The 14298-nt window shown below is 44.8% G+C and overlaps 1 protein-coding gene across 2 annotated transcripts in view; it reads left to right on the top strand.

The window, feature by feature from the left end:
• Positions 1-12995, top strand: part of LRP2 (LDL receptor related protein 2) — a 181412-nt gene extending 168417 nt beyond the window's left edge. The window contains exons 71-79 of one of the 2 annotated variants that reach the window (XM_018064156.1): positions 313-432; positions 1949-2039; positions 2929-2996; positions 3182-3299; positions 3791-3917; positions 5392-5499; positions 6878-6982; positions 11261-11332; positions 11505-12995. In XM_018064156.1, coding sequence (XP_017919645.1) covers positions 313-432; positions 1949-2039; positions 2929-2996; positions 3182-3299; positions 3791-3917; positions 5392-5499; positions 6878-6982; positions 11261-11332; positions 11505-11666 — 971 coding nt within the window. In that variant the 3' untranslated portion in view covers positions 11667-12995. The remainder of the gene's footprint in view (positions 1-312; positions 433-1948; positions 2040-2928; positions 2997-3181; positions 3300-3790; positions 3918-5391; positions 5500-6877; positions 6983-11260; positions 11333-11504) is intronic. The other variant, XM_018064165.1, reaches the window with a different exon arrangement.

The raw sequence follows: 14298 nt of genomic DNA, 5'->3' as shown, positions 1-14298 counted from the left end.
TGCAGTGAGCCAGACAGACACCCACCATCCGGACTTGCCAGGGCCATAGGGGAGATAGGCGATGCCACTAGAAAATGTGAGGGCCACAGAAGTGGGGTGGAGGGCACAGGGAGGGACAGTGCCGTGTTGGTGAGGTAGCAGGGAAGGGGAGTGTAAAGGGGGTGAGTTGTCAGGTGTCACGTGGCCTAAAGGTATCAGGCTGCTGCCTGAGCTCAGATGTCTCCTGGCCACAACTCAGCGGATGGACACGTCCCTGGCGGGAGCATTCATTCCCTCCTCAGCAACTAATCGCTGTTCTCATCTGCTTTCCAGTGCCCAACCGCTGTAAGAATGTCTGCAGCCACTTGTGCCTTCTGAGACCTAAGGGATACACCTGCGCCTGTCCCCAAGGCTCCAGATTTCTAGAAGGGAGCATCACAGTGTGTGATGCAGGTAGGGACGCTGCCTGGGTAGCCGTTGGGGCTGGGGGGAGCTCCTTTGGCCTCTTTAGTAGATTCCCTTACCTAGGCTTCACCTTTTTCAGGAGCCTGAAGAATCCCTGGGTACTGGTCTCTTGCAGAAGAGAATGGGGGTGGCTGGAAGGAAGGATGGGAGATCTGGGAACTATGAACAGAGCTGAGTGGGACTGAAGGGGCCAAACAGAACTTGTGTCCCTGTGATTTCTGAGAATTGTTTGCCAAAATCTGTAGAGATTTACATCCAGTGCCCCTAAATTGACTGTTAGGTTGTCTTATAAAGACATTTTGAAGAGCGACTTTTCTATAAGGCCTCATCCTCCTCAATCTGCCCCATACTGGATCCCAGTCACCCCAGAATCTATTCAGCCTTACTGGGAGTTCCTCAAAGTGGAGAACCAGGCTCCAGAGGTTGTGGGGTGATGCTTATCCTGTATGGAGGGGAGACACAGAGAAAGTTCACTCTTTTTCCCATTTGCTTATTTCAAAGTTCTGACAACTGAAAAAAGGCCACGTTTTAAAATGTACTTTATGCTGTTGACAGATGGAAGCTGAAATAAGTAAGCAGTGGTTTAATTCTCATCCCAAATGCTATAGATCACCTATTCTTGGCAAGACCTTTCTTCAGTGACTTTATTAAGGAATTAAAAAGTCATAGGTAGTAACTAGTTAGTGTCCCTAACTAGTATCCAGTGCTTGATAAGGATGATAGGAACATCATCCTGTTCACTAGCCGCCCATTTTATGGCTCACATTCTGGGGAAATGAAGAGCATAGCCATGTTCTGCCACCAGGGGGAGCAAGCAGTGAAGCAAGGCCCCACCTGTTGGCTCTTCCCAATTGGGCTGAAAAGTTGCAGGTTTAGAGAAAGAACTCAGCAAGTTACCGCCCCTTCTGCTCTCTCTATCCCCACTCTGTCCCAGTGCTGCTGGGGAAGTATTTGCAAGATTATGATTGTTAGCAAAGGTAATTTTGAAGGTCTTAAAAAATGAGATCTCCAGTCAGCTGTCTATCAAGTATCTATTGATCTGTATCTGTGTGTCTGTTTATTGATCAATGGATTGCTGATGCTTCAAAGTCTTTAGTGGATGTTTCAGGGTGTGCCTAAATTGAGCTCTTGATTTAACTGGGTTCGAAAAGAAGCATTCTGAAAACTTCAAATGAAATGTGAATGTCCTAAGAGATTTACCACAATGTTCTTTTTAACGATTAGTGTGTATTTTCAGGAGTCTAGTATCGCTCCACTATTTGGGGGGGGGGCTGCTATAAACTGCCTTTTTTCCCCCTATCAAGTATATGTTAGTTGCCAAGACCTTCTTGATAAAGGAATTCATCTGACTTAAGGGCAAGGTATCATTTTGATAGAGAGGATAATCAGCGGCCCCGCCCCATTCATTCCCTACTCCAGCTTAGGCTGAAACAAGTTTGCAGGTTGGGGAGGTGCTCTGCTGAGTGTGGCTAACTCACACATATGTGACTTTCTCTTTCTGCAGCCATTGTAGGTGCTGTCACCATGCCCCCTCCATGCAGGTGTATGAACGGAGGAAACTGCTATTTTGATGAGAATAACCTCCCCAAATGCAAGTAAGTCTGAATGTTGAGGCCTGAGCTGTAGGTCTTATCCCTCCTGGGGGGAAGTTGAGACCCTTAACAAAAAGCACGAAAGCCTTGTCAGTTTTCATATCATAAGCAGCTTGCCCTCCAGTGGGGGAGTCCACAGAGAACTAAGGCAGTACTTCTCAAAGTATCATGTGCGTTAGAATCACCTGGGGTTTTGGAAAAAAAATGCCCATCTCATTCACAGGGATCCTGCATTTCTAACTCCTGGGGGGAAAGAAAGTGAAAGTCTCTCCGTTGTGTCTGACTCTCTGCGACCCCATTGACTATACAGTCCATGGAATACTCTAGGCCAGAATACTGGAGTGGATAGCCTATCCCTTCTCCAGGGGATCTTCCAGACCCAGGAATCGAACCGGGGTCTCCTGCATTGCAGGCGGGTTCTTTACCAGCTGAGCTACCGGGGAAGCCCCTCTCCTGGGGGGATGCCACAGAATTGTGTGCCCCATTTTGGGGAGCAAGGAGTTAGAGAAATGACAACCCAATTTTCCTCCTCACCTGGAATTGCCAGTTTTAACTGGGAGAGCAGCCATTAGCAGAGCTGCTTCAGTTCCGAGCTCTCCAGAGGAAGACTGGGCTAAAGGTTTGGAAAGCAGAAAATTATCAGGAAAGGTCTTCACATGGTGCACAGAGATTTTCATGAAAGCATGTCCGAGGGAAGAACACGATGAAGGTTTCTGCGTTTACTCTCCAAGGAAGAATTCCATAGATTAGAGAAGACACCAATAGGTCAATTTGACGAGTCTGACTCCGTAGATGGCACAGCTGTTCCCTGTGAGAGTGAATTTCCATGATCAGATTATAGCCAAAACCTAAGGAAGCAACAGCTCATGAATGGTTCTTCCTTTCCTTTCAGGTGTTCTGGTGGCTACCTGGGAGAATATTGTGAAATGGGGCTTTCACAAGGCGTTCCTCCAGGAACAAGTAAGTTTTAAGGATAATGAGGGATCTGGGAGTGCATCATGCCCCCTCAGTTGAGTGCTGTCTATAATCTGTTTAACGCAGCTTTGGAAGAAGTAAAGGTTCTAGCCGCCAGCCCCTGCTGCTCAGCTAGGTCGCTCTTTTCCTTCTTCTCACGCTCATACATTTTCTTCTTCCCTCTTCGGCAGCGGCGTCCGTGCTGTTGACAATCATCTTGATCATCGTAATTGCCGCTTTAGCCGCTTTAGGATTTTTCCACTATCGGAAAACTGGCTCCATTTTGCCTTCTCTGCCCAAGCTGTCAAGGTCAGTTTCATTATGTGGAATGTTGATTTTAGAAATCTGGATGATCTGTAACCACATGAATAACTTAGTTCTTCTTTTTTAAGTTAAAAATCATCCTAGAGTGTTCACCTACTCTGCAGAAACAAAAGATGCTGAACTGAAAGCAGTCACTTCTTTGATTGCTTCTCTGAAGCCTGAGTACAAATCACATTTTAGAGTGTCAATGGTTGTGTCTACCAGGTTACACTGGAGAACAATGTCGGCTGTGTTGAGGGGCCAGACTTGCTTTCCCCTAGTGCCGGGCTGGCCCTCTCCTTGTTCTTAAGCATTCAGGAATGTGCTTGAACACTTCTGGGTGACCAAGGGAATTTATACCTGTACATGATGTGTAAATTCAAAAGTGGGATTCAAGCCTTTCAATTAAGTAAGAGTTAGCTAGGAAACTAGCTAGACAATTATTGCAAAAGGTTAAAAAAAAAATAACAAGACACTGTTTGATTATTTCTTTTCAGCTTAAGCCATCTTAAATCCTCTGAAAATGGAAATGGGGTGACCTTCAGATCAGGGGAAGATGTGAACATGGATATTGGAGTAACTGGTTTTGGGCCTGAGTCTGCTATTGACAGATCGCTGGCAATGGTGAGTGTGGTTACAAAATGGCTATTTGAAGGTTAACATTTTTACTGTTTTATCAAAGAAGTACTTAAGAACAATCTATTTATTTCTTTATTTGGGTGCATCTTGTCTTAGTTGCAGCATGCGGGATCTTCACTGTGGCACATGGACTGTCTAGTTGAGGCCCATGGGCTCAGTAGTTGAGGTACCTGGGCTTAGTTGCCCTGCTGCATGTGGATCTTAGTTCCCCAATTAGGGATTGAACCTATTCCTTGCCTCACAAGGTGGATTCTTAACTGCTGGACCACCTGGGAAGGCCCAAGAAACCCTTTTTATAAAGAATAAAATTCAGCTACTGAAAAAAAAAAAAAAAAAGAAATACAGTATGCCCCTCAGAAGAAAATCTTCACTCTACAAAGTTAGGAAACTCTGAGCTTGTTGCAGAAATGTGTCTAAAAACGTTCGTAATGAAACTGAAGTGAACCCCTGAGCTAAAAGTAAGTCACACTGTTGACCTGGAATCTTGCCCAGTTTTAAGTTTAATTGAAATCTTAAAACAATCTATGTTTGGGGGAAACAGGGGAGAGGGACCATGACATTATGTCTTTATTTGATGACTTTTTATATGTTAAAGGAAGAGGCAGGGAGATACATGTTGCCAAGTCTCATATATTTTCCCACCGATGTAATGTTGGGATAAACATGGTTTTTGAGTCGGTGAAGGTGAAGTTGCTCAGTCGTGTCTGACTCTTTGCGACCCCGTGGACTGTAGCCCTACCAGGCTTCTCCATCCATGGGATTCTCCAGGCAAGAATACTGGAGTGGGTTACCATTTCCTTCTCCAGGGGATCTTCCCGACCCAGGGATCGAACCCGGGCCTACTCACATTGGAGGCAGCCGCTTTAACCTCTGAGCCAGCAGGGAAGCCCTTAAGTCAGTGGTTGGTTCAAATCCCAGCTCTGCCAGCTTCTAAGTAAGTGATAGAAGCATGGAGCTTGAACTTTCTGTCCCCACCTGGAGAGTGATCCCTCCTGTGAGGACCAAACACTTTATGAGAGGACTAGGATCCATGCAGTGTTTACATTCGGTGATGGGAAGCCATTCTCAGTGTCTTGCCTCCCCGCCAAATCTTTCTTTCTTTTTCGTCCCTGCCTAAGAGCGCGGTGTTATCCATTCTTCTTTCCCCTTCTGCCTCTTCTCTTTGCTTCTCTTCCACCTCCCACCCTTCTGTGTCCAAAGCCAACCCCCAAGTGGCTTTGCCTTAAGGACCCATAGAGTGCTCAGAAATGGGAAGAGCGGTTTTGTTTCCCTGAGCTGATGAGTTAGGGCATTTATGTCGCAGTGTGTGCCGTATGGAGGTCTTGTGTCTCTGCTGGCTTTTCTTTTCTTCTTTTGGGGTCAGTTCGGCAAAGCACCTCACATACCTCCTGTAAGGAGTGCATCTTCTGCTGTGTGTGAACCAGGTTTGCATGGTATAATCCTTTTTTTCCTTCATCAGAATGAACATTTTGCCACAGACTTCGGGAAGCCGCCCATAATATTTGAGAACCCGACATACTCCTCCAAGGACGCTGCTATCACAGTGGCTCAGCCAACAACAGCCCCGGTGAGAAACCACAGTCCTTTCTGTCAGGTGCTGCTGCTGTTGAGTCTTGTTCTTTGGAATAATGTGCCTTTAGCATCCTCCCACACTTCCCTCCATGGAAGGAAGCACAGTGGTCCCTTCCTCAGCTTCATGCTCCGCAGTCACAGGACTGGCCCAAGGACAGAAGGCCTGAAAACAATCAGAATCTTGGGTGTTGGCCACCATTCTGGGGGTGCCAGCCAAGAGCAGTTTCATCCTGAGTGATAGAGCAAGAGGTCTGAGCGCATTCAATGGCGGACATGGTGCCTGGCAAACGCAGGTGCTTTGTAAATATCTGTGAGCTGAGTGAGTGGACAGTCCTCAGGCCGTTATGCAGAGGCCTGGGGGACTGGGCACACACTGTGTCTGGTCCTTACTGGTATCAGTTCAGTTCAGTTCAGTCACTCAGTCGTGTCCAACTCTTTGCGACCCCATGAATTGCAGCACGCCAGGCCTCCCTGTCCATCACCAACTCCCAGAGTTCACTCAGATTCATGTCCATCGAGTCCGTGATGCCATCCAGCCATCTCATCCTCTGTCGTCCCCTTCTCCTCCTGCCCCCAATCCCTCCCAGCATCAGAGTCTTTTCCAATGAATCAACTCTTTGCGTGAGGTGGCCAAGTACTAGAGTTTCAGCTTCAGCATCATTCCTTCCAAAGCAATCCCAGGGCTGATCTCCTTCAGAATGGACTGGTTGGATCTCCTTGCAGTCCAAGGGACTCTCAAGAGTCTTCTCCAACACCACAGTTCAAAAGCATCAATTCTTCGGCTCTCATGAGGGTATAATTTGAGGTGACTTCCCTGCTCGCCTTTCTTATACTTTTCTGGAAAATGCAGAGGTCTCTGAGGTTGGTAGACAGGTACCAAAACCTCCTTTGGTACGGTCCTATTACTCACTTATCTTTAAGAGGAACAGAGAGATAAATTAGACAGATGGATGGAGGGACGTTTCTTCATTAGGTCGGGATCAGTAGTCCCAATGCCACAGCCAGTGCCTGTCAGTTGTCAGTTAGCCTGTCTTCCTCTTGTCAGAACCACTAGAGCTCAACTGCTTTTGCATCAGGAGATATAGTACATTTTAGTATGACAGAAATAGAGTGTGACCAGTAATGAGTGGTCCCAAGAATATTCTATCTTGGGAGAATCAGGCATGAGATAGGCAGCTTAGTCATTGGCGCTCCTGATTTGGGGGAGATGAGAGTGATGTTTATTCCTGGACCACAGGGTTGTTTTCATACAATGAAAATGGTGCCTGATCATATTTGTAGGGGAGCAAGGTGGTAAGCAGAATCAAAGAGTTGATAAACTTTACAGCAAAAAATCTTTCAAACCTGAATAATGGCCTTCAATATGCACGCAGGTAACTGAATCTGGAACAGTGTATAACAAAAACTATGGAAGCCCCATAAACCCTGCTGAACTAGTTACAGACACAAAGCCAACTTCCTCAAGTGATGAAACTCAGGTAACAGTGACTGAATGATATGGGATTTGGGGAGGACGTTGGAATTGCTGGGTTTATTAATCCTAGGCCAACTAGAGAGACCGTGATAGGCTCACAGATCCCAAGATGTGTAGGCAATTAGTAAAGATGATTTTAAAAATAATAAGTTGAAAACATTCTACTGAGTAAAGCTACATTCTAACACTGAGTTGGGAATGATGTTGTGACACGGGAGACAAAGCAGGAAAGAAGGCTGGCATACTTCTGAACCCAGCCTCTTCAAATCAGAGGCCTTTAATTTGAGATAACAACTTAAAATGAATGAAGACCTCACTGTGTCAATGATACATATAGAGAACCTTTCCTTTCCTGTGCACTGCAGTTTTTCGGCTTTCCGAACTTTCTTTGTTCCCTTAATAATGCATGTTGCTTTTACTCTACTGTTGTTACCGACGTTCACCACTTGATGGCGCTAATCTACACTCGCTTGATCTTTCCATCTAACATCATTGTCCTCAATGTGCCAGGCACAGTGTTTAATACCGAAGAGTAAAAGAAAAAAAAACAAAACACTAGATGGAGCTTCTCTATCTTGTCTGCAGACCCTTTGAAATTTGTAAACTATGTGGTCTACAAAGAGAAATTCAAATTTGATACAAAGCTTTACATGAATGGATAATATATCATTAGTTGCTAAGTCACTTCAGTTGTGTCCGACTCTGTGCGACCCCATAGACGGCAGCCCACCAGGATCCCCCATCCCTGGGATTCTCCAGGCAAGAACAATGGAGTGGGTTGCCATTTCCTTCTCCAATGCATGAAAGTGAAAAGTGAAAGGGAAGTCGCTCAGTTGTGTCCGACTCTTCGCGACCCCATGGACTGCAGCCTACCAGGCTCCTCCATCCATGGGATTTTCCAGGCAAGAGTACTGGAGTAGGGTGCCATCGCTTTCTCCGTTAATAGACACATAGGAAGAAGCTATTTCAGATATAGCTGTTTGATTCTGGGCAACTATTTTACCTCTGGGCACTAGAGTCCTTACTATTACTCACTGGGAGCACTATTGGCATCTTGGGTTGGGCAGTCCTTTGTGGCACAAAACGATGCTACACATTGCTGGACATTCTAGTATTTCTGGCCCCTGTCCACCGAGTGCCAGTAGTTTCTCCAGAGCACTGTGATCCCTCCCCTCCCCTCAGCCCCTAAACATACACTCCCCATTGAAAACAGTAGGATCTGGGATGTTCTAAGGTTCTATGACTTTTGTGAAGTAATATAAAGGAACAAAAGCCCAAGGGTAGTTAGAAACCTTACCATTTTATAGAATAACCCCTGTTCTCAAATTGCAGAATCTATAAACAAAATTAGTGTCTGCAGAGTCATGTTTGATTCTCAGCACTTCACACTGGTTCCTGTTCTGCTCGTTCAGGTCAAAATAAAAGTTGAACTAAATTGATGCTAATGAGGAGAGCTTATAACAAAGGTGCCTTTGTCCACCTTTTTATCTTTCATTTGCTAATTTCTTCCTACACACACACACACACACACACGCACACACAAATCTAGTCTTAGGAATTTCCACTTTCATATTTTTGATATTTCATATTTTCAAAGGATTGCATATTTTTCTTTAAGCTACAGTGAGAAGTTTATTTTGCAGACTACTTTTCCACAGACACCAGAATACCTAAATGTCACGTGTTGGTTCCCCAAGTCTGACTCGGCCTCGCGGCAGTGTCAGATCTACATTCTGTTCTCAAGTCCAGTGATCCCCTTCTTTGGACAGAGCTCTCTCCCAGCTGAGCAGGAAGGGGAACGTGATGGGGATTCTGCAACCTCTGCCCTGCATGACAGTCATCAGAAACACTGAGAGCCTCTCTCAAGTAGAGCAGACCTTTATCAATTGCAGACCTTTTCTTTCTCCTCTCCATCTTTGCAATACACTGGCTCTTCTTACTTTTTTCTTTTTTTAATCAGTTGAGGCTGAGCTCTAAGGTCTGTCCTCCATGGTAAGTCCACGGATTTGTCTATAACCTTTGCCTCCTGGGAACTGAGATAACAGCCAGAGTGGCTTAAAGCAGTAGAAGCCCTTGGTTAGGATGACCTTAGGTTGACATTTATGTGCCAGAGAGGCTTACATTTTTCTCTTTCATCAATAAATCTGCTCAAAGAACTTGAAAAAACATGAACTCCTATGGTTTAGTTCTGTCATTTTCAAAAGTTGTGTTGACATGCATTGGACTTCCCAAGAAGATAACAATGAAAATCACCACTGTTTCTCTTGTTAGTAATTACTCAAGTCCATGAGGCCATTCCACACTGAAGCAATGAGTTTGGGCCTTCCTCATTAAGGATAGGTTTCTAGAGGCCGGGCTTTGACCTGAGTATCTCCATCTTCCTCTTGGTGGTGGCTGTGTGCTGAGTAGGTGCTCAGTTAAATGTGAGTGAATGCCTTCTTCTACTTCTGTATTCAAACGCTCTCTAGCCCTTCACATGTTGGCCCCTACTTTCAGAGAGCAGGAGGCACTTCACAAAGCACACGTGCTGCCTTAGCTGCCTGCAGGAGGGCGTGGTCTCTTTCCTGGTCTCCTGTGCTCTCCTCTCCTTCCAGCTGGCAGCCAGAACTGCAGCCAGCTCTCTACCATGGGCAGCGTTTCTGTAAGACAGGGGCCGTTCATCACAGTCCAGGGCGACTTCTCTCTGGGTTCTTTAGTTTTGAGGCCTCTGAATCCTAGAGGCATTGCCTGCTCCTCTACCTACAATTTAGTTCAGCGATTTTGCTGAGACCTCCTTTCCTCATCTGCAAAATAGATATAATCAGAGCCTTTGCCTTGCAGAGTCATTGGGAAGATTAAATCAGAAACGTGCAAGGCTCTTAGAATAGTCCCTGACACATAGTAAGCACTCAGTCAATGTTCAGTTTAGTTCAGTCACGCAGTCATGTCCAATTCTTTGCGACCCCATGAACCGCAGCGTGCCAAGCCTCCCTGTCCATCACCAACTCCCGGAGTCCACCCAAACTCATGTCCATTGAGTCAGTGATGCCATCCAATCATCTCATACTCTGTCATCCCCTTCTCCTCCTGCCCTCAATCTTTCCCAGCATCGGGGTCTTTTCAAATGAGTCAGCTCTTCACATCGGGTAGCCAAAGTAGTGGAGTTTCAGCTTCAACACCAGTCCTTCCAATTCTGAACACCCAGGACTGATCTCCTTGACTGGTTGGATCTCCTTGCAGTCCAAGGGACTCTCAAGAGTCTTCTCCAACACCACAGTTCAAAAGCATCAATTCTTCAGGACTCAGCTTTCTTTATAGTCCAACTCTCACATCCATACATGATTACTGGAAAAACCCCTTTGTTGGCAAAGTAATGTCTCTGCTTTTTAATATGTCTAGGCTGGTCATAACTTTCCTTCCAAGGAGTAAGCGTCTTTTAATTTCATGGCTGCAGTCACCATCTACAGTGATTTTGGATCCCCCCAAAATAAAGTCTGACACTGTTTCCACTGTTTCCCCATCTATTTCCCATGAAGTGATGGGCCTGGATGCCATGATCTTAGTTTCTGAATGTTGAGCTTTAAGCCAACTTTTTCACTCTCCTTTTTCACTTTCATCAAGAGGCTCTTTAGTTCTTCTTGCCGTAAGGGTGGTGTCATCTGCATATCGCTTTCCAAGTGGCTGCATTTTTGTGTTGTTTTGTGTTACTGTAGTTTATACTTTGGCTGTTAATTGTTGGTTTTATGTACTCTTTGTTCTGAGATCAGTTGGCATGAGGGATCTGAGTTCCCCGATCAGGGATCACACCCGAGCCCCTGCTTGGAGGCGCAGCGTCTTAACAGCTGGGCCGCCAGGGGAGCCCCTGTTAGTTGTTTTCGTTATCATCACAATGGCAGGAGGAAATGGTGGCAGGATACAGAATATAATGGAGTCGACCAAGGATCAATATGAGATGAGGGTTACAGTCTGGCTTGTCCCTTAAAGTTTCAGGCAGCCCCTGAAGAAATCTCTTGCCTGTCTCTGTCAAAACTTCCAGATTCTCAGGCACAGATTCTGTGAACTATACATTTCAGATCAAGCAAGTGTTTTGAAATTATTAGATGACAAGAGCCCAGAGTTTCAGTGACTCTTCAGGGCCCACCCATGGGAGAACTGAACAATTTCCTACACGGGCCAGGTCATGTGGTCCCAAGTTCCAAATTGCTTTTTCCCTCTGTAAGAAGAAATTTAAAAACCTAGGCTGGGAGGAAGAAACAAAAAATTCCATTAACGAAAGTTTTCTGTTTCCCTCTTTTTCGTTTAGCCAACAAAATGGAATATCTTCAAACGAAAACCGAGACAAAATACCAACTTTGAAAATCCATTCTATTCCGAGGTAATTGTTAACAATTTTTCTCAGCCCAGGCATTCTTTCTTAGCATTAACTTGCTAAATCAGGCATGCACTCAGATTATTCTGAGCAGATTGGCCACAATTTGTCTTCACACAAAGCCATTTTCCATCATGTTGGAAATAAGCGACAGATTCTTGTTTCTTTGTGGTTTTAGATGGAGAATGAACCAAAGGTCAGTGCTGCTGTGACCCCACCTCCATCACCTTCTCCTCCTGCTACGGTTTCTTGGAAAAAAGGCTCAACTCCAGGCTACAGTGCAACAGAAGACACATTTAAAGACACTGCAAATCTTGTTAGAGAAGACTCAGAGGCATAACTGTGCTGGCTATTTAGGGAATAATTAGAAACACACTTTTGCACATTTTTTTTTTTTTACAAACAGATGAAAAAAATTAACATTCAGTACTTTATTAAAAGAATATATTTTCCCCCCTGTACTCCTGTAGTTGGTACTGTTTGTGGAAACAATGCCTTGTGTGTCTTTTTTAACTCATCTCATATTTTTACAGCTAATTACCACCTTGTACTATATGTATATCTTTGCACTGAAACTCTCTGAAGGTAATGCTATAAATATATTGTACATTTGTAAATTTTGGAAAGATTATCACATCATTAAATTTGCTAATGAAAGTATCTGCTGAATTGGTTGGTGATCACTACATTCAATGATCCACTGAAGAAAGGAATTGACTCGGGGCCTTTAGCAATGTCAGAAGAGGCACCACCCTAAGACCCTATAGCATTATCAAGGAAGGGAATCCAGGCCCCACTCTTGGGTCTGTTTTCACTCATCAGCACTTAGTGTTCAGTTTGACCTGATGAATAGTATATCCCTAGAGATGCAGATGATACAGAAGGTTGAAAAAACTATTCAGTTCCATCCTTCTGCCTGTTGGCATTGTCCAATCAGAACTCTGGTTCCTATTATCTCCCTAGCTACCAAGTCAACATGTTTATGTTAATGTCTGAGAAAAAGCTCATGTCCTTAAGTCTAAGTATCCTGCAAAGAGTTTGTAATCTAGTCACATGAACTTTCATTTGATGGACCGTAGGGTGATCGACACCCTTTCCTGGCATCTCAGGTGGTCACCTACTCTAGAAACTGAATGAATGAAAAACAAATCTGTCTTCATAAAGGAAGGTGCAAAGCAAATACCAGCAGAGCAAAGCCTCAGCTGGATTTTGTGTTTCTCTGTGTGAAAATTTTCCTTATAACGACTATTTATTTTCTCAATTGAACATGAATAGAAAGGGAAACCATTCTTATTGAGCCTGGCTTAGATTCTTTAGCAAAATCGTACGTTTGTGTCAGAATGTATTGCAGGGTCTAGCCTTCCTCCTGAATCTAGACTCTAGTCTCCACAGCCGGAACTGTGGCAGGAATACAGTTTCCACACTAGGTAGCATTCCTGGTTCTCTGTGCTAATAATGCACGTTTTACAACAATGAATGAATGAGTGTATGAGTGGAGAGATGGATGAATGAAACATGTACTACTGATGATTTTATTCCCGAGTTCTCAAAATATTTTTTGCTCATATTTTGAGTGCTTATTGTAATTATTTTGAAATGTACTTTGATTAGAAAAGCGAATGGAAATGATGCTGCTGAAAAATTTCTAATAAAGGTGTATTTTATCAGACTTCTGCTGTGTGCTTTATAAATCCAGGGTATGAATTGGTTGTATTTTGCTGTGCGTGGAACTTGGGACTTTGAGGGCTAGGCATCAGGGAACCAGGATTTCCCGGGGTTCAAGAAGGGAGGAGAAGGAAGAGGAATCCACAGGTCATGTAGCCCCGAAACTGGCCTGGGGGGTGGGAGTGAACACAGGAGAATAAAGTGTAGGTTTCCACCTGAACTCTGGGCGGGCTGTCCCCTCAGTTGCCTTAAAGAATCATCCAATCCCCCTCCCCTTTCCTTCCTCACAACCTAAGACCCCAGCCAGTTTCCCACTTTGGATCTGATGGTGATGGGAAGGCAGCAGCAAGATCACAGCTGGAGAGGATTTTGTTCAGCTTGCCATTTGGGCTCCAATGGGGTGTGTGAGCCATACCAGCCCAAAGTCAGAGTCAAAGGGAGTTCAAAACGATTGTGATTTCCAGCTTTGGTATTTGTCTTGGGCCTTAAGCTCAATAAGAAATAATCTGGGGAATTTAAAAAATGAGAATTAATTTCCTGCTTAGCTTCATTTCTGGGGCTCCCTCGGAAGGACCTAGAAACCATGCTGCTGCATGTCTGTTCTCAGCCATGTGAGCTGGTACTTTGGCTGACCGTCAGTGGGTGGGTCATCCCTCCTTGGTTGGCTCTCCCAGCTGGGGTCCTGCCCCTGCTTTATTCTCTCCTGGTGAGAAGTTATGCCAGGCGTGTGTGTGGCGGGGGAGGGGGAGATTGGGAAACAGGGTGCTGTTTAGAGGATGGAAAAGCTGATGTGACTCAGTATCACATCACATGAAGCCAGGTCAATCCTAAAGGAAATCAACCCTGAATGTTCATTGGAGAGATTGATGCTGAAGCTTAAGTTCCAATACTTTGGCCACCTGATGTGAAGAGCTGACTCATTGGAAAAGACCCTGATCCTGGGAAAGATTGACGGCAGAAGGAGAAAGGGGTGACAGAGGATGAGATGGTTGAACGGCATCACTGACTCAATGGACATGAGTTAGAGGAAGCTCCAGGAGATAGCGAAAGACAAGGAAGCCTGGCGTGCTGCAGTCTATAGGTTCGCAAAGAGTCAGACATGACTTAGTGACTGAACAACAATCACATGAAGTGGAAACAATTTTACCAGCAGAAATGTGCTATGGCACAGTGTAAAATCACAACCACGAGAAGGTTTGTCCATGGGAAGCTGTTGGATCACACTGGTCATCTGTCCAGAGCTTCCCATTGATTTTTTTTTTTTTTTTTTTACTATCCCTTACTCACTCACTCACTTGCCTATGTTC

The sequence above is a fragment of the Capra hircus genome, chromosome 2, assembly GCF_001704415.2.
Source record: "Capra hircus breed San Clemente chromosome 2, ASM170441v1, whole genome shotgun sequence".
Lineage (NCBI taxonomy): Eukaryota > Metazoa > Chordata > Mammalia > Artiodactyla > Bovidae > Capra > Capra hircus.
Note: the sequence above shows the minus strand (reverse complement) of the source record. Positions and strands in the feature narration are given on the sequence as shown.